This window comes from Mandrillus leucophaeus, unplaced genomic scaffold (genome assembly GCF_000951045.1).
Source record: "Mandrillus leucophaeus isolate KB7577 unplaced genomic scaffold, Mleu.le_1.0 Scaffold436, whole genome shotgun sequence".
In the NCBI taxonomy this organism is placed as follows: Eukaryota; Metazoa; Chordata; class Mammalia; order Primates; family Cercopithecidae; genus Mandrillus; species Mandrillus leucophaeus.
This window is the reverse complement of record NW_012104654.1, coordinates 512,741-534,345: the sequence shown is the minus strand read 5'-3', so window position 1 is coordinate 534,345 and position 21,605 is coordinate 512,741. Positions and strand designations below refer to the sequence as shown.

Here is a 21,605-nt window from a genome sequence, read left to right as displayed (position 1 = left end):
AAAGAATCTGAACAACAGCCTTCACCCCTAGACCTTCCCTCTAACAGAGCCTACCCAGATGAGAAGGAACCAAAAAAACAACTCTGGTAATATGATAAAAACAAGGCTCTTCAACACCCCCCAAAAAATCATACTAGTTCACCAGCAAGGGATCCAAACCAAGAAGAAATCCCTGATTTACCTGAAAAAGAATTTCAGGAGGTTAGTTATTAAGCTAATCAGGGAGAGACTAGAGAAAGGCAAAGCCCAAAGTAAGGAAATCCAAACAATGACACAAGAAGTGAAGCGAGAACTATTCATGGAAATAGTAGCTTAAAGAAAAAACAATAAAAAATTCAGGAAACTTTGGACACATTTATAGAAATGTGAAATGCTCTGGAAAGTCTCAGTAATAGAAATGAACAAGTAGAAGAAAGAAATTCAGAGTTTGAAGACAAAGTCTTTGAATTAACCCAAACCAACAAAGAAAAAGAAAAAAGAATAAGAAAATATGAACAAAGCCTCCAAGAAGTCTGGGATTATCTTAAACAACCAAACCAAAGAATAATTGGTGTACCTGAGGAAGAAGAGAATTCTAAAAGCTTGGAAAACATATTCGAGGGAATAATCGAGGAAAACTTCCCTGGCCTTGTGAGAGACCTAGACATGCAAATACAAGAAGCACAAAGAACACCTGAGAAATTCATCGCAAAAAGATCACCACCTAGGCACATTGTCATCAGGTTATCTGGAGTAAAGACAAAGGAAAGAACCTTAAGAGCGGTGAGACAGAAGCACCAGGTAAACTATAAAGGAAAACCTATCATATTAACAGCAGATTTCTCAGCAGAAACTCTATAAGCTAAAAGGGATTGGGGACCTATCTTCAGCCTCCTCAAACAAAACAGTTATCAGCCAAGAATTTTGTATCCAGCGAAACTAAGCATCATATATGAAAGAAAGATACAATCGTTCTCAGACAAACAAATGCTGAGAGAATTTTCCATTACCAAACCACCACTACAAGAACTGCTAAAAGGAGCTCTAAATCTTGAAACAAATTCTGGAAAAGCATCAAAACAGGACCTCTTTAAAGCATAAATCACAAAGGATCTATAAAACAAAAATACAAGTTAAAGCAAAAACAAAAAACAAAACCAAAGCACACAGACAATAAACAGCATGATGAAAGTAGTGGTACCTCACATTTCAATACTAACATTGAATGTAATGGCCTAAATGTTCCACTTAAAAGATACAGAAGCGCAGAATGGATAAGAACTCACCAACCATCTGCTCCTTCAGGAGGAGACTCACCTGACACATAAACACTCACATAAACTTAAACTAAAGGGATAGAAAAGGCATTCCATGCAAATGGACACCAAAAGCAAGCAGGAGTAGCTATTCTTAGACAAAACAAACTTTAAAGCAACAGTGGTTAAAAGAGACAAACAGGGATAGTATATAATGGTAAAAGGCCTTGCCCAACAGGAAAATGTCACAATCCTAAACGTATATGCACCTAACACTGCAGCTCCCACATTTACAAAACAATTACTAATAGACCTAAGAAATGTTGGCCAGCACTTTGGGAGGCCGAGGCAGGTGGATCACCTGAGGTCAGGAGTTCGAGACCAGCCTGACCAACACAGTGAAACTCTTGTCTCTACGAAAAATACAAAAATTAGCCTGGCATGGTGGCACCTGCCTGTAATCCCAGCTACTTGGGAGGCTGAGGCAGGAGAATCACTTGAACCTGGGAGGCAGAGGTTGCAGTGAGCTCAGATCATGCCATTGCACTTCAGCCGGGGCAACAAGAAGGAAACTCTGTCTCAAAAAAAAAGAAAAAAGAAAAAGAAAAAGAAACAAAGAAACAAATAAAAAATGACATAGCAACACAGTAATAGTGGGGGACTTCAATACTCCACTGACAGCACTAGACAGGTCATCAAGACAGAAAGTCAACAAAGAAACAATGGATTTAAACTATGACTTGGAACAAATGGACTTAACAGATGTATATAGAACATTTCATCCAACAACTGCAGAATACACATTCTATTCAACAGTGCATGGAACTTTCTCCAAGACAGACCATATGATAGGCCATAAAACAAGCCTCAATAAATTTAAGAAAACTGAAATTACATCAAGCACTCTTTCAGATCACAGTGGAATAAAACTGGAAATCGACTCCAAAATGAACCTTCAAAACCATGCAAATACCTTCAAAAAAGAAACTTCAAAACCATGCAAAGGAGATTAAATAACCTGCTCCCAAATGAGCATTGGATCAAAAACAAAACCAAGATGGAAATTAAAACATTCTTCGAACTAAATGACAATGATGCCACAACCTATCAAAACCTCTGGGATACAGCAAATACAGGAAAGTTCATAGCCCTAAATGCCTACATCAAAAAGTCTGAGAGAGTACAGACAGACAATCTAAGGTCATACCTCAAGGAACTAGACAAACAAGAACAAACCAAACCCAAACCCAGCAGAATAAAGAAAACAGCCAAGATCAGTGAAGAACTAAATGAAATTGAAACAACAACAACAACAAAATGCCTAAGATAAATGAAACAAAAAGCTGGTTCTTTGAAAAGATAAATAAAATTGATAAGACCATTGGCAAGATTAACCAAGAAAAGAAGAGAGAAAATCCAAAAAAAACCTCACTAAGAAATAAAACAGGAGATATTACAACTGATACCACTGAAATACAAAAGATCATTGAAGCTACTATGAACAACTTTACACACATACACTAGAAAACCTAGAAGGAATGGATAAATTCCTGGAACAATAAAACCCTCCCAGCTTAAATCAGGAAGAATTAGATACCCTGAACAGACCAATAACAAGCAGTGAGATTGAAATGATAATTCAAAAATTACCAACCAAAAAAGGTCTAGGACCAGATGGATTCACAGCAGAATTCTACCAGACATTCAAAGAAGAATTGGTACCAACCTTTTGACACTATTCCACAAGACAGAGAAAGAAGGAATCCTCCCTAATTCATTCTATGAAGCCAGCATCAACCTAATACCAAAACCAGGAAAAGGACATAAACAAAAAAGAGAACTACACACCGATATCCTTGATGAACACAGATGCTAAAATCCTTAGCAAAATACTAGCTAACTGACTCCAACAACATATCAAAAAGATAATCCACCATGATCAAGTGGGTTTCATACCAGGGATGCAGGAATGGATTAACATAAACAAGTCAATAAATGCAATACACCACATAAACAGAATTTAAAACAAAAATCACATGATCATCTCAATAGGTGCAGAAAAAGCATTTTGACAAAATCCAGCATCCCTTTATGATTAAAACTCTCAGCAAAATCAGCATACAAGGGATATACCTCAATGTAATAAAAGCCATCTATGACAAACCCACAGTCAACATAATACTGAATGGGGAAAAGCTGAAAGCATTCCCTCTGAAAACTGGAACAAAACAAGGATGCCCACTCTCACCACTCCTCTTCAACATAGTACTGGAAGTCCTAGCCAGAGCAATCAGACAAGAGAAAGAAAGAAAGGGCCTCCAAGTTGGTAAAGAGGAAGTCAGACTGTCACTGTTTGCTGATGATATGATTGTTTACCTTGAAAACCCTAAGGACTCCTCTAGAAAGCTCCTAGAACTGATAAAAGGAATTCAGCAAAGTTTCCAGATACAAGATTAATGTACACAAATCAGTAGCTCTTCTATACAACAACAGTGATCAAGCAGAGAATCAAATCAAGAACTCAACCCCTTTTACAATAGCTGCAAAAAAAAAAAAAAAAAACTTAGGAATATACCCAACAAAGGGTTAAAAAACCTCTACACTAAAACACTGCTGAAAGAAATCATGGATGACACAAACAAATGGAAACACATCCCATGCTCGTGGATGGGTAGAATCAATATTTGAAGATAAGCATAATGCCAAAAGCAATCTACAAATTCAACACAATCCCCATCAGAATACCACCATCATTCTTCACAGAATTAGCAAAAACAATTCTAATATTAATATAGAACCAAAAAGAGCCCACAAAGCCAAAGCAAGACTAAGCAAAAAGAACACATCTGGAGGCATCACATTACCTGATTTCAAATTATAAGGCCACAGTCACCAAAACAGCGTGGCGCTGGTATAAAAATAGGCGTACAGACCAGTGGTATATAGAACCCAGAAATAAATCCAAATACTTACAGCCAACTGATCTTTGACAAAGCAAACAAAACATAAAGTGGGGGAAAAGACACCCTTTTCAATAAATGGTGCCGGAATAAATGGCTAGCGGCATGTAGGAGAATGAAACTGGATCCTCATCTCTCACCTTACAGAAAAATCAACTCAAGATGGATTAAGGACTTAAACCTAAGACGGGAAACTATAAAGGTTCTAGAAGAAAACACTGAAAAACCTTTCCAGACATTGGCTTATAGGCCAGGATTTCATGACCAAGAACCCAAAAGCAAATGCGATAAAAACAACAATAAACAGCTGGGACCTAATTAAACTAAAGAGCTTTTGCACGGCAAAAGGAAAAGTCAGCAGAATAAACAGACAACCCAAAGAATGGGAGAAAACCTTCACAATCTATACATCTGACAAAGAAATAATATACAGAATCTACAATGAACTCAAACAAATCAATAAGGAAAAAAAAATCCCATCAAAAAGTGGGCTAAGGACATGAATAGACAATTCTCAAAAGAAGACACACAAATGGCCAACAAACATATAAAAAGATGCTCAACATCACTAACGGTCAGGGAAATGCAAATCAAAACCACAATGCAATACCACCTTACTCCTGCAGGAATGGCCATAATAAAAAAAAAAAAAACAGTAGACGTTGGTGTGGATGCGGTGAACAGGGAACACTTCTACACTGCTGGTGGGAATGTAAACGAGTACCACCATTATGGAAAACAGTGTGGAGATTCCTTAAAGAGCTAAAAGTAGATCTACCATTTGATCCATCAATCCCACTACTGGGTATCTACCCAGAGGAAAAGACTTCGTTATTCAAAAAAGATATTTGTGCACGCATGTTTATAGCAGCACAATTCGCAACTGCAAAACCGTGGAACCAACTCAAATGACCATCAACTAACCCAAACGCCCATCAATCAACGAGTGGATAAAGAAACTGTAGCATGTGTGTGTGTATATACATACACATATATATATGATGGAATACTACACAGTCGTAAAAAGGAATGGATTCACAGCATTTGCAGTGACCTGGCTGAGAATGGAGACTATTAATTCTAAGAGGTATCATTCAGGAATGGAAAACCAAGCATCATATATTCTCACAGATATGTGGGAGCTAAGTAATAACGCAAAGACATAATAATGATACAACAGACTTTGGGGACTTAGGGGGAAGCGGGGAGAGGGGCAAGGGATAAAAGACTACAAATATGGTGCAGTGTATACTGCTCAGGTGATGAATGCACCAAAATCTCACAAATCACTATTAAAGAACTTACTCATGTAACCAAATACCACCTGCACCCCAATAACTTACAGAAAAATAAATAAATTGTAATGTTAAAAAATAAGTAAAACTAACACAACCTCAGTCAACAGTAATGCAAAAGCAATATTGCTATTAGAATAAGCACATCAGGATCTAAAATTAATTTGTCAGATTTTACTTTTGTGATGTTTCAGTTAGAAAAAACCTTGTACAATTCTTCACTAATGAAAAAAAAATGCCCTTATTCTAAATTGGCACAGCCACATGTCAGATTTCTAATCTATTTGGTTTCAGTTGCTTATCACAGGAATGTTTAACCAGAGAAATTAGGGAACGTTCTATGTTCTCTGCGCACATTTAAAACAGGAGAACCATAAATCTGTGCACTTTATTCTGCTTATGAGCAGAGCATTGGATTCAGTCTCTAAATGTCATTCCAGAACCTTCCTTGTACATTATGCTATACAGGATGGTTCACTCGAGGCAGGCAGGCTTCAATAGTGCAATAGCATTTAGAAGTGTTTACTTTAAATTATGTTATACTACCCACCCAGATGACATATTTCATAGCACTAACAAAAAATATTTCTCCTATCTTTCAAATATCTGTATTACATCTACCAGTACTGTTTGTCAAGGATTTCTCTTAAGTATTGTTTATTCTATTATAAATTGTAAGTTTAATAAGTAGCTCTGAGGCAATATAAAAATGCTAATATAAAAATTAAGATAAATACATTATGAGGTAAAAGAGATAAAGTCATAATGTTGCCCGTAAATACTGATTCTCAGAGTTGCAGAGATTCCATTTTCTTAATTATTAGTGGTATTAATTAAAATCAAGGCTCATTATTTCTTAAGGAGAAAAAGAAGATTTTGGGGGGGTTTTAAGTCCCTCTACCTCTATTTTAGGTTCATCCTGATCATGCTAGAAAAATATTAGCAAAAATATTCTATTTTAATGTGCTACTGTGAAATTAACAGTGTAATTTTCAGCTTAGACACATGCTATAAAAAGAAAAAAATGTTTTACTTAGACAATAGAATATTAGGTTAAACAAAGAGTTCTCATCATAAAAGTCTTATTTCTAGTAAATTCTATGGCACTTAAAGAGTTAAAAATTGAAATGAAAAAACTATACTTCTTTTTTTTTTTTTTTTGAGACGGAGTCTCGCTCTGTTGCCCAGGCTGGAGTGCAGTGGCGCAATCTCGGCTCACTGCAAGCTCCGCCTCCCAGGTTCGCCATTCTCCTGCCCCTGCCTCCCGTGTAGCTGGGACCACAGGCGCCCGCCACCACGCCCGGCTAATTTTTGTATTTTTAGTAGAGACGGGGTTTCACCGTGTTAGCCAGGATGGTCTCGATCTCCTGACCTCGTGATCCGCCGTCTCGGCCTCCCAAAGTGCTGGGATTACAGGTTTGAGCCACCGCGCCCGGCCAAAAAAAAGGGCTCACTACACAGAACTAAAACCACATATGGTAAATATAAAAATAGTAGTATTCTACAAAGCTAAAAATATAACTCAGTGAAACAGTGTATCAGGATTGTCAATACACTTGTCATTAAACACAGAACCTACAATTCTCATACTGTGTATTACAGAAAATTGCAAAAAAACCTATTTAATGAAACGTAAGAAACAGATATGCATAAAAATAATGAAAACATGGCCTGAACATATTTCACGGTACAATCTATTTAACAGCATCCATTTGAATTGAGCTTCAAATAATATATATCAACACCTTTACAAAAATGTTAATTAGAACCCTTCTTTCCCTCTCCTCATTTTTCCTTCTGATTAAGGAACTTAGTGTAACCCCAGCTCCCCTCCTCTTTACTCACTTCCATCATTGGGAGGTGGAGTGATTGACCAATGATAAGCTTGGGAAGAAGAACTAGGCATTCTGCCTCAGTTCTGCCATTCTTTTAGAAGCAAGCCTATCCACATAAACTATGCATTGTCCATTGCTGCCCCGTGCCATACATTGTCCTTCTGGACCCAATTTTGTCAGTAACCTGTTGCTACAGCCTGAACCGGGATCTTAAAGATAACTTTTTAGCCCTCACATTAAGCTACAGCCTTCAACTTGGCCATTTTCAATAATAAAAGTGATATTTTGACTGCCAAGTGTACTCTATTGGGAGCCTCTTGGAAAGCACAATGCCTAGCAACAGGTAACTCCCACTTTTAGGAACTTGTCCTGAGGAGCTAACCCTGAACAAGAAACACTCTTGTAAAAATGCACAAAAATGTTCACTCCTATACTACTAATAATAAACTGCCAAAATCTAGATACCCACATTGGGTATAAATCAACTGATAAATCCACACGACAGACTCTCATACAATCGTGAAAAGAATTACCTCTAAAAACTGTATAATAGCATGGGGAAATGCTTTTAAAATAATGTCAGAATTAAAATGAAGGTAGAATGAAATCTAAAATTCTTTCCATGGCCTACATGTCCCTACCTGCCCTGATTCTTGACTTCCTTTTTGAAATGTTTCCACTGTTCTCCAGCTATCCTTGCTTTCATTCCATTTCATGGAGAAGCTAAGCTTCTGTACTCATTATTTACTGATGAGCTCCTTCTTATTTGTGTCTCTGCTTCCATGCCATCTCCTCCAGGAAGAAATATTTGATCACCCTATCTATCACATCCTACCCTATACTCTTTCCACTTCACCTTATTTTATGCTTTGTACTTATCACCATCTGACATTTTTGTTTATGTACTTGCCTTTCTATACCCAGCAGAATGTAGGTTCCATGAAAGTAAGGCCATGTCCCAGTATTTAGAGCAGTGCTTATCACACAGTAGGCCCTCAACAAATATTCACTTGAATGACAAATAAAGACATAATGTGTATAAATTAAACACATAAAATAATAGGTAAATTAAAAACATAAACATTATACAAAGAAGGAATTTTAGAGGGCAATATTAATTATGTGGCAATAATTTTAATGGGAAGAAGATCATGCCAAACCACACAGGCCATGAAGCCAGGGCTACATGTGTGCAACAGACGTGGCAACGGAGAATTAAGAAAGGTGGACTTCTGCTCCCAATCCCACTTCAGCCAGAGTAGTGCTGCTTGTTCCTTATTTTCTACATTGGGCATCCATCCAAATTTTGTCTAATAACTGGTTTCTTGGCTTTAAAATGTTTCAAAACAGCACATTAGTGCTTCATCAGTGTGAACGTACTGTTTAAGATGTAAGGACCAGAAAAGAAAAATCAATTAGTTGGATACAAATCATATAAAGAGAACTAGTTATGAAGGAGAAATTAGGAAGAAAAAAAGATTTAGGCCCCTACCCCACACACACAAAAAGAGAGAACCACACCAAACTTTCCTAAAATGAAGGTATGGTAAAGAGCTAGAAATAACCACAAACCAAGCAAAATCAAACATAAAACAAAGGAAACAAAGAATATTCACATGTGCAATCTATACTGAAAGCTTTAAAATATGTACAGGTTGAGTCGGGTTGAGTGAGCTTCCTAAAACAAAAATCCAAGATCAGAAATGCTCCAAAATCTGAAACGTTTTGAGTGTTGACATGATGAAGATGACATGGTTAACACTGCAGAAGTGCCTATGGATGTATGGTGAAAGTGTGTGATGGGCTTCGTGAAGAATTAGATCCAGTGTGCATTCATAACAGAACAAGAAATCATGCCAGTTTATATTAGGTTGGTGCAAAAGTAATTATGGTTTTTGCCATCAAAAGCAATGGCAAAAACCGCAATTACTTTTGTACCAATCTAATAAAATCAAAGAGAGACTTCTAAGCAAAAACTCTGTTAATGAGGCAGATGACTCTGGAGGAACCATTTTAAAAATCCATCCAGCAGAATGCCCCCTTATCCCTAGAGGACCCACTTCCTGGTCCCTCCACTGCTTCTGATGTTTCTTAAAAAAAAAAAAAAAAAAAAAAAAAGTAAAATACAGCATACAGTAACTTTTTCAAAGGTTTAAAACACAGCATCCTAAGTGGTGACTGAAAGCCTGCCATTTTCATTGTTGCTGTTTTTCAACAGCTGATACAGTTATTTGGGTGATGCTACTGTGCTGTTTGATTACCCTGAACACATTATTTTTTCAATGTCTTAATGGTATGTCCAATTTTTTTTACTGTTAAGTAATTAGGTGTGAATAAGTACAGGAGAATAACTGTGTATTGGTAGCACTTAGATTCAGAGTCAGGAATGATGGTGATGCTGAACAACCAATGATTGTCCACATGGGTGGCTGAGAGAGTGGTATCTTTGCTTTCTGAGGATTCAATGTACACAAACTTTGTTTAATGCACAAAATTACTTAAAAATATTACATAAAATTACCTTCAGGCAATGTGTATAAAGTGTATATGAAACATCAAAGACTTTCTTCTTTAGATTTGAGTCCTATCCCCAAGATATCTCATTATGAATATGCAAATATTCCAAAATCCAAAAATTTTAAATCTGAAACACTTCTGGCCCCAAACATTGTGGATAAGGAATACCCAACCTGCACTTACAAGTAAAATGTATTACCGAAAATTCAGTGCGCCATACCTGGCCAGAGTCTCCAGTACAATATTCAGTAATATCACACTCGTTCACAGCATCCCGGCATTCATATCCTCGTGGCTGAAACTGCAAATCAAAATTCAATATTAAGAGTTAGGATTATATAATATTTCAGAGAGTTATTATAACATTCTTAGACTCACCAACAATGCCTATACTCTCACATAACTAACACCAAACTCTTTTTAAGAATTAGCAAGACAGAATATCCTACTGCAGAATAGAAACAAGGCCCAGATGCTACCGTCTATACTAAAGATGAATCATCAACCAAAGCTTTAAATGTTCAGATTTCAAAATCCACTGTCTCAGAGTACTATTTTCAGAAAACAATGTGATCGAAATCACCTAAAGAAGAAATTCTGGTTTGGCTTAAGACAAAATAGCAAAACACTACAAGATAAACATTTAAGATCGCTCTGAAAAATTCACATATATACCCAACCTTCATTGAATTACCTATTAGCATAGATATTAAACTTGCCTTTGCTACACATAGACAATCAAATTTTAAAAAATTCATATGAATTACCTTTAGTAATACCAGGGAATGCCTATTGTATACAAAGCATTTGAGGAGGGTGTGGGTAAAAGGTGAAGGAAAGAGCCCATTACCCTCAAGCAATTTATAATCTAGTTGGGGACACGAAGCAAGGAGAAACTAAGCTAGGATCTTCTAAATACCATAAAGCATAATACCCTCTAATATTGAAAAAAATCATAAAATTATGTAATTCTATGGTTATAAGAAATATTAGAGGTTATATATATGAGAAAAGGGAAGATTACAATGACTTTTCAAAAATAACTGGTGGTCTCCGTGGATGGAAGACTGTGTATGTCCACACACACAAAAACTGTGTATATACACATATGAGTATGCATTCAGATGTTACTTTCCTATCTCACTTTCTTGCCTTTACAGGGGATTTTAAACCCAATGGGAAAATATGAGCACTAGCTTTTATGTTCAGGTCTAAAATAAATTAGGGTACGTTTTGAAGAAAAATGTTATAAGTAGGTCATATTATTAAAAAGACCACAGAAATTGTCCCTCCTCTATTTAACAATTTAATATGGATTTCATCTGTGTTAGTAGGGCAACTCTTTTGGAAGCAGTTTAGGTATATTTTCTTAATGAGGCATTGCAGGATAAGACGGTTGGTAGTGAATAATAGTAGAGATAAATGTTGCGGCTCACAGAATTTGAGATTTATCGATTCTATAAAACTGCCAGGCTAATATGTACACTGTATCCAAGAAATTTGTGACAAGCTATACAAATGCTCAGTGTACACACTGAGATATCTGGCTAATCTGTCAGTTAAAAGAAAGATGAAACTGTCAGAACACTCACAAGACATGAGGTGTTGTTACAGCAGGGCCCGTCGCTGCAGTGAGCCCCGTTGGAGAGGGAACATTTCTTACAGCACAACCCATAGCATTCCTAGAGAAAACACTTCACGTGAGTAAGCGAAGAGCCTTACCAGCTGGTCAGTCATTTTCTCTCCACACGTGGCATGCATATTCCAAATGAGTACATTTATACAATAGTAAGCAAATACTCTGGGAAAGAATTAATTACTTTAAACAAGGATGGATTCCTTCCTGCAATACTTCTCAGCAAAGTAAGATCTTCTATGAAAGGATTTCAATACCAAAGAGAAAGCTTAATTTTTAGCAGGCAATTCTCCTCCAATTAGCTCCACTACATTCTAATGCCCAATCTATTTTATAAAGATAAAAATAATACACAACAGAGAAAGAATGTTTTATGATTTGGTAAAACTTAGATGAATATGAGCTATAAATTTTTAAGAGGTAGGGAATTCAATCAGAAGAATCCATTAGGTTTGCTCAGACAAGGCCATAAGGACATGACTAATTCTAACGTGCCTGAGCTGAATTAAGCACCAATCAGAGAGATGAGAAAGAAAGGCAGCAAGACCACAATCAATGAGCTGGCCTCTCACGAATGCTATACCTGTTTGCACCAAGTAAGATCTGTGCTGTAAGTATAGAAGGTTTCTTATACCTACCACATGAAAACCACAATCACACTCCTCCCCAGCTTCCACATATCCATTTCCACATTCCGTGGGCTCAAATAGCTAAAGAGATTAGGGAAAGAAGGGAAAAAATTTTCAATTTATCACAGAAAATCAGCACATCAACCAGGTCACATACAAGAGCCGTATAATCAGCTATCATGTGATATTCTTCTATGATCTGTTGTTATGGCATTTTATAAATGATGACTATGGGAAATACTGTTCACTTATTAATAGCACTTAAAAAATATATCTGAAATGGGGCAATATCTCTTGAGAGATTCTCTGGCCGTGGGCTCCAGAGATGACCTCTAGCATTAGAGTTACTTTTTATGGAGATAAGTTGTCAAGAGGAATAGATCACTTTTCATATTTGCTAATGGAGCTAAAATGCATTGCTAATAAGAATCACGGATATCTAATTTGCTGACTTGTCTCAAGACAGCTGAGAAGCCATAAAAACTGTCAAAAAGATAAATATGCTTCAGTCATAGCCAAACGTGGTATGTACAATCAAGTAAACGCAAGTAAACATAGGGGAAAAAATGTTGCTAGAAATCCAAGCCCATCATTCCACTGGAAAGAAATCCCAAGTGTCTGAAAGCATAAGACACATGTATGGATACATAGAAATCTCTCAGTCATTCCTAGGGCAATAGAAGAGTACAATTTCTAGAATAATCTAGTCTACTGGTGCCATGACCTTGCTTGCCAGATAAACTATATTATAGAGCAACCGTAAAGGTAGTTGACTGTTTATGAGAAGCATGCCTACTTCCCATTCCAGGGGCGGTGGGGAGGGGGGCAGGATTTCTCTAGGCATAATCATCACACCTTAAAGGAAGGCTGGAGCAGCACATTACCACCCAAATGGTCTGAGCCCTGAATATGACAGGGAGAAACTGACTCCATCCGCAGCAGCTGAACACACCTCAAGGAAGGGTTGCCTTCCACTAAATTCACCTGAGAAAGAACTGATCCTCCTTCCACTTCCAGGAAGGCAAAACTATTATGAAAAGCAAAGGTTTCCAGGCTACTTGGGTGGGACTCCCCTCAAGGAAATGTCCTATGAGTAAAATGAGCATTGCACATCTCTGTGTTATTTTGATCAGGAGGCGGGAGACATTGGAAAAGGGAAGGACTGACTAGAACATGGCCTGCACTTTATACCAGGCTCCCGTTCTTTCCTTCTTAGGACGCTGCCTCCATCCTGAGATGGGTCACTATCTAACCATGTGGAAAACATGGCAGTGGGGAAGATTCCCAAAGCACAGAAAATATGCACAGATATAGTGTAAAAATAATACACAACACATGCATATACGTACATTCAAAATGCTTGGGGGAAAAAGTCACTTCTTTGATACATACATATAAACTATTCCACCGGAATCCACAGTTGTTTATTAACCATTGTACTAGGTAGTTTAAAAAGACATAATTCCGTATTTACTAACTTTTAAAACAGACAATTTATAGTTATTTTTATTTCATTTCCAACTTATTGGAATAATTTTCTCCTAACTCACAGACAATTTCAGAAATCCACTGACAGATCCTTACGCATATGCTAGAAACCTTAACCTTTCCAAACAAGTGAGAGTTGTTTCCTCAGGCATGATGCTTATAATTAGCTGGCAAGCTGCAAGGTGGGTAAAATTAGCCATGTACCGTGCAATTCAAAAATGCCAGCAGCTCACATTAGTTCATTGTTACTTATTTCATCCATTTTGAACACTTTGAAGCTCTTGGATTTCCGTTGCATTGAAATCAATGTTATGAAAGGCAGGCAACTGACTTTAACGATGTAAGGTCACTTTAAAAGTCCTGTTTCTTTTTCCACAGCCGTACTGAGATTTTACACACATGTCGGGCATCAAGCTACCATCTCCTGACTACGTAGTGTTGCTGAATTATGGGTTTAGGAATAAATTATCCTGTCAGTTACCACATTAGTTACTGATTTAAAAAAAAACAGGTTAACATTATTTCGCTGCTCTCTCAATTTGCACAGTATTAAACATTTTGCATAGCAATGAGCTATATTTGACTCATGAAGTAGTATCTTAAAAAGAAATATGAAATTTGCCATGTTAGAATTTCTATACCATCTGCTAATTAGCATTGATCCTATCTTTTGCCTGCTGAGCGGCTTCGTTTCCAAACATGCTACTGCAGGTCTACAGCCCCAATTTATGCAAAAGCTTTGAAGCCAGTGAGTTTGAGACTTCCAGCTTTGCTGAAGTTTAGAGAAGTATGATGCATTTACCATATTCTATGTAATAGTCCTGAGGGACTTGGGACATATACTATAATCCGTTAATATTTCTGCAGCAAGACTTATGAATATTTACCTTATGAGGTATACATATTTTTCAGTTTAGAACAAGTTTTACTGTCAAATGTGTTTTCCACAAACATAAAAAACACTTCTGAAAATTTTCCATTTTCTGAATTAAGAATACGTGAATAAAGGAGTGTGACACTATATAGACAAAGTTTGATGAAATGCCAATTGACAATGTGGCCCTCCCCAGGTAAAGAGACAATGCATTATAAACACATACGTGTATTTATGGTAACCATAAATACCTTGGGTGATTTTTTGTCTGGCTGATATTTACAAGGAACTAATGTCCCAGGAGGACAAACCACTCAAAAAAGTCAAGAAATTAGTTAGGCCCTGACATGGTTTGGCTCTGGGTCCCCACCCAAATCTCACCTTGAGTTCTAATCTCCGCTGTTGAGGGAGGAATCTACCTGACGGGAGGTGACTGAATCACGGAGGTGGTTTCCCCCATACAGTTCTCATGATAGTGAGTGAGTCTCACGAGAGCTGATGGTTTTAAAGTATGGCACTTCCTCAAGCTCTTTCTCTCTCTCCTGCCACCTTGTGAAGAAGGTGACTGCTTCCCCTTTACCTTCTACCATGATTGTAGGTTTCCTGAGGCCTCCCTAGCCATATAGAACTGTGAGTCAATTAAAATTCTTTTGTCTGTAAATTACCCAGTCTGAGGTAGTACCTTTATAGCAGTGTGAAAATGGACTAATACTTGTCCCTAGAAAGAATGTCAAGGAGAAATGGAATTTTTATCAGAGAAATTGATTAAAATAATATTTTATCTTAATTTAACCCACCATCTCTTAGCAGCAGGGTGAAAACCTTAACAAGAAAATCTCAAAGATATTTTAATTGAAGGATTGTTTGCTTTTTGGAAGGGAGGATTTTTGAGTTCTAGCTAGCTAGCACTGAAAAACCAGAGACCAAGAACACTGAATCTATGGTTTTGTCATTAACTTAAACAGGACTCAATCTTTAACATGATAAGGACTTTTATAACTAAACATTAATCTGACTGACAAGAAACCTGCTTTCCAAGACAGGCATCTGATATCCAGCACTGTTCCATTATAAAACACTGGAGAAATAATACACTTTCTTAGTAAATTTTCTAAGTTACTAACCTTTGTTGGCCTGTTGAAAAGGCAGGCTCCACCCCCTCTCTGTAAAAAGTCTCTATACTCCAAAACACTGCACTTTGAAAATTTTCGAGAATGGGACACCCTGAGGAGACAAAGAATCCGCTATGTAAATAATTTACCAAAAGCAATCATCAGAGAAGAAAATTAAAACCCCTAAATTGGAACAAAATGTTCACTTTGGATCCAAATGAATCTACACAAATTTTGACAAGGCATTTATGTTCAAATTGCCACTTAAGTACATGTGGTGGAGTTTGCAGAGATGGAAATTCAAAGAAAATCAAAGATTTGAGGGCTATGTTACAACCTCCTCAGCATTCAAGCCCTTTTGTGACCAGGCTTGAAATGGTTTTTAAAAAGCTCATTACAAAACTTCTTCAAATAGGCTGTATTTTAAAGTTTGTTCATTTTTCTTTGCTATATCGCATTAAAGTCAAGCATTTTTTTTTTTTTGCCTCTGTTCTGAATAAAAGGAGCTCATGAACTTACTAGATTTTACATTGGAGGAGAGAGTTGTGAGGGCCAGTTTATTAAAGACTGTATCATGCAGGCCAACAATGCAATTTAGGTAAACAAGGAAACCCTAAAGAGCTGTATTAGATCATACATGTATTTGTACATATGTTTTTAGTATGTCTATGCACAGTGACAATAGAATTAGGGTATGATCCCATGAATAATAGCTCTTTGTTCTCAATTTCAAATCTATTTGGTGATATTCATTATTAATCAGGAATAGAAAATGAGCCTCTCTGTGAATTACTTAATCAAATATAATACCTCTATGTAAGAACACAGGGGAATATTATACACATGGTTACAGTTAAACTGAATCACGCACACACACACACACCCCTATTCCTCAGGAATACAGTGTGTGATTGTAACAGTGCTTGAACTTGCGAGTGACAGGCCGCTTATTCTAGGAAGCAATTCAATAATTTTATGCATTCTGATGTATGAAGGTAGTTTACAGAAGTAGGTAAAACCTGCCACTTTTGATAGGAACCTCTTAGAAAAACTATATAGAAATATATTCTTGGGAAAATATATATTTACTTTAAAACATTTTCTTATATCTCATTTAAAATATTTTATATATTTTATATATATTATGAAGAGACACTATAAAAAAACCCAGAGATTAATTTAGAAGACAGAGGACATCTCCCTATAGAGCCAATATTATAAGTGTTACCTTCTTATAGCAGTCCTCAGAAAAGCCTCGTTAAGCCATAAATTACTAAGCTATGGAGTAATAGTAAGGGAACCGTGGAAGCTAAGGGTTTCACGTTTAAACTCTATTTCTAGAAATGCATTCTAAAGTAGCAGGGATAATCGCCTACTGTGCAAACCTTCATGCCCACACTCCTCCCCAGGAGTTGGACTCCTAGGAGGGCTGGTAGAAGAAAACAATGGGACTCTGTCCAAGTAGGTCAGGGCCTTGAGCAACCAGGGCTCAGAGGAATGCAGGTAGGACCAGAAATGGTTGGTGTGTTGAGCAGGTGTCTGGCATGGCAAAGAAAGCAAAAGAGGCACACAGGTGAGTAAACCTCTCCCCTCTACTAGGAGTAGGTTATGGCTTAGGGGGCCTGGGGGCAGTGGCTCCCATGAGGCAGGGGTCCCTGGGAAAGAGGGCAATATTTCCAGGCCTTGGTTCATTGAATCAACAGCAGCTCTGGGGAAGCTGCTCTAGTTCCCAAAGTATTCACAAAAGAAAAGTGAGGGAATGTTCAAATGTCGATCACTAGAAGACTACCTGATTTAGACACGGTGAGTCTGTCTTAATTTTTAAAAAGTTTTATTGATTTATAAACAGTATAGTATAATTTTTATTACTGTAAACATATATATTTACGAGTTCTTTAAAATGTAAATTGATGACTAAATTGATTTCACTGACCGCTTCAGGTAGACAACCAGCTTTTAATCTAAGTGTACTAAAAAATTAATGCCTCCACTAAACTTAGAAGCCTTTAATCATGTGCTTCCTTTAAGGGTTAATAAGAAGTCCAAGTTAATACATTTTACTTTTATCACCAACCTTAAATAAAAAATTAAAATATAAAGTGAATTAGCTCTTTCAGTTTAAAAATGTCAGACAACTAATTATTGATTTTATATTGTGCTTAGCCTGAAAGACCAATACCCGAGAGACCTTGTTTCTAATTCTACGCAGCAATTTTACAAAAGGCATATATCAAATGCACGCATAATGAAAATTTACCCTGTTTCCTCCATGATGCAGCCGCCCCAGGATTCTGTGCAGTCACATTCTGGTCCAATAAAACAATAAAAGCAACAGAAGAAAAAGGAAGCAAAGAAAGTCACATATTTAATTGGTATTATAACTCCTATAATAATTCTTTATTACCAATTCCATGTCAGTCAAATAGATAAGGAATGTGAAGTCTTACAGAACAAAATTTATTTCTTTTAAATCAATATTTCCTTATCCTTTCCAGAATTATAGGTTACTTCCTAAGAAAACAGGTGGCAAGAAATAAAACTGTGCCTCTCTTCATTATTTTTGTAACTCTGACAACTCAATTCGGTTCCTAGTTCCAACGTTTAGTGAAAAGTACGCTGGTCTACAAATCGGAAAGCCTGAATTCTAGCCCCAGTTCTGTCATATGAGAGAGTCCCACAGGCAAGTAACTTAGCATTTCCTGGGTCTCAGTGTTTCTGCCTCTAAAATGGGAATAACACCTGTTTGTCTATCTTTCAGAGTGGTTGTGGGGTTCACACTAGACGGTGTACCTATGTGCTCTCTGTGAATTATAAAGCTGTGTTGTACAAACACAACGGATCATCACTCAAGTTTTCTAACAGAGAATGCTCGTAGAGAAGAGAATTCAATTTGTAAGAGTTTATGTGAGGATGAACAAGAGACCTGAATGAACACTATGCTAAAAGGTTTAGTAAAAGAGAGCAATCTAAAACAGAAGTGTACATAATCACTTAAGAACATTTATAACTTAACTTCGATACCAGAGACTGACATACTGATATTGTGATGGGCTCTGCTCTTCATTAATTTTTTCCTATTTCTCCTTTCTATACATCTCTCTCTCTATATATATATATGTATATATCTCGACAGAGATAGTGATATATATCGATGTATATATAGAGAGAGGTATATGCAAAGATAGGCTTCCAAATGGATTTTTAAAACTCAGTTTAGAACCAATGAAATAGCTACCTAAACAAACAAGTCACAAAGAAATAAAGAATTTTAGGAAGGAGGGAACTATGGCAGGCATTAGTAATGAACTCTACTTCTCACCCCATTTCACCATGCAACTCAGTAACACCTCTCAGCTGACTCTAGCACTGGCCTCTTTCCAGATCCAAGATTTGTAAACAAGGGCATAAACCTGGTCATACACCTTTCTGGTTTTAAGGTGAATATGCCAGATGGTGAAACTCTCAACACTTCCTTTAATGTGTACTAGGTGTTTCCTGGGAAAGCAAACAGTCTGAGCAAGATAGTCAATGGAAGTTTGCAGAGGTTTGTGAAATGCCACCAGACACTTGTGATGACTATCTTAATGTACCCATAAAGGGAATTGAGAAGCCTGTGTATATATAATTTGTTTCAATTTTCCACAATATTATGCATTAATGAAAAAAGAATATAAAATGCAGAATAATATTAAGGTAGATTTTGTCCTTTTCTTCTCTGGGGAGGTTGGGGTGACAAGTGAGACCTTTACTCCCAGTGTCTCATATTTTCAAAAAATATGAAGGGACTTTCACCTAATTTCTAGTTAAGTGAATAATAAGAGTGAACACATTGGTCTCTCTTTTCACAGGATTGCATTAGGTCGTTGTCCGCTGCCACAAAAACGTATTAAAAATTATATTTTACCACTGCGTTGGTATAAAGATAAATACAATCTGGGTTGAATTTTATTCTGATTTTAAAAGAAATTAACATTTTTCATGGACCCTTCAAATTACTGTGAGCCCTAGACCCTTTGCCCACTAGAAAATTAGCTCTTTCTATCTACCTCTCATCTGATTAATGAAAAAGTCATACCTAAGAGTCACCAGCTATGTTTTTTACGGGTGGGATGTGTGGCCCTATTTGCTCTCCTTTTTGGACCTGCCTGGCCCACTAGAGGAGAATCCTATCCTCTAGCGCCTGTTTCCAGGCTTAAAAAGCCCTGGGGCAGGGTCTTCCCTTGCAAAGCCTTTTTCTCCAACTTTTCTGATGGGACTAGGTGGGTAACTTTCATTAGAGTTTAAAGATGAGCTCTCTTTGACTCTAGATCTAAGCTATTTCCCAATCCAAATGTGAACTTATTAAGCTTGTGATGGAGCTTAATCTAGCACCTTGTGTGTCTGCTCAGCTGCTAGAACCCCGAGCGTGAGAGTATTCCCTGCTCCCATCCCCGCATTCTGCAGTGTGAGAAAGAGCTGACTCATTCCCAGAGAAACTGTGTATGATTTTATGCATTTTGAAAGGGAAATTTTTATAACCTAAACAAATTAAAAATTACTTTAAGTTGCTTATTTTCTAAATATTTTAGAGGAAGGAGATATCCTACAATTAAACTATAATGACTGGAATGAAAAATATTTATTTACTGACTGGACATGCATTATACAGACAGAATGGCATATGAAAGTGAGTAAGAAGGTCAATGTACATACTTGGCTTTCTGCTAGAAGGTTCCCATTGGATTCCAAGGTTTTGAGCCAGGCTCTGCGATAATACTTGTGCCACTGCCATTGGAAGACCATACTGTTTTTCAGAGTTGAAAGTGTGTGGGAGACATTTGAGAGAGTGCACAAAGCTAGTTATTATTTCTTAATTGTTACCACAAATCTTCTCAGTTCCCTAAGAAGAGCCTGTCAGTATCTAAAGATGGCGTATGCTACTTCTCCCCTCCTCTTTACAACTGGGCCCAAGAAGCAGAAAGCCCCTCTTACTATGTGATATCTCTCAGAATTTGAAGCTCTCACATTGAAACATAAAATACAAGTCACAAAAGGCTGTGCTCCAATTCAACTTATACCAAACTAAGAATAAATTCAACTTACTAAAATATGTCAAGAGAGGTACCCACTAAATGGGCTACTGGGATAACCTGGTATAATATACTCCAATATTATTCCAGGCTAATTGTTGGCTATTGAGATAACCTGGTATAATATATTTCAGTATTGACAAGAGTTTAGATATAGTTGGGTATGCTTTTTTGGTGCTGTTACCAATTAAGAATTTCCTTTATAAAACTGAAAGTATTAAAATCCAAACAATGAGATTAAGGAAATAGGTGTTTGAGTTCATTCTACAGATAGGTAGGTAGAAGACATGAAAATGAAAACATATACATAGGGAGAAAAAGAGCTACAGTACTGATATCAGAAATCCTTTGATTTTAATGAGTTAAATTTAACATGGACAGAGGAGCATTATAACAAAAAAAAAGTCAAGGAAGGATTAATAAGCTTATAAGAGCTTAACATCTTCATCTATAGAGGCCTAAAAGTCTCTAGGCCAATCTTCAGCTGCGTTTGCCTGATATATAGGAAAAATTGTCATTATGATACCAAAATACATCACTATGAACCAAAAGGACCACATTGGGTTCTATTTATTAATAACATAAGCCACTCATGCTACATTTGCCATGTCATCATTCTAAACAAGCACAAGAAAGGATGTAAACTGGGCCATAGGGAAAAAAGAGAACAGATACAAAGATGAAGCTCTACTTTAATTGGTAAAATTTACCTCATTCACACCAACTCCTCTTGTGCGAGAACAGACACCTCCAAAGTAACTCAGACTGCTTCTCTTATAGTGAAATGTCACCCGCCTTAAGAAAAAGCAGTGCTATGAGAAAACCAACGTGGTGGACCATCATTTCATACTCTCCCAAAATATGTCTACCCTCCTACACGGAACACCCCCAAAACATCCTCCTCCAAGAAATCAAAAACTGTATTCCAAATACCTTAAAATTTATGACATAATTA

At 36.9% G+C, this 21,605-nt stretch overlaps 1 protein-coding gene across 1 annotated transcript in view; it reads right to left on the bottom strand.

Annotated features, from left to right (window-relative positions):
• ADAM23 (ADAM metallopeptidase domain 23) overlaps positions 1–21,605 on the bottom strand; it is a gene marked incomplete at its 5' end in the record, with an annotated part of 173,423 nt that overhangs the window by 37,019 nt on the left and 114,799 nt on the right. The window contains 5 exons of the mRNA XM_011993918.1: positions 10,063–10,143; positions 11,435–11,524; positions 12,117–12,188; positions 15,594–15,693; positions 17,839–17,887. Coding sequence (XP_011849308.1) covers positions 10,063–10,143; positions 11,435–11,524; positions 12,117–12,188; positions 15,594–15,693; positions 17,839–17,887 — 392 coding nt within the window. The remainder of the gene's footprint in view (positions 1–10,062; positions 10,144–11,434; positions 11,525–12,116; positions 12,189–15,593; positions 15,694–17,838; positions 17,888–21,605) is intronic.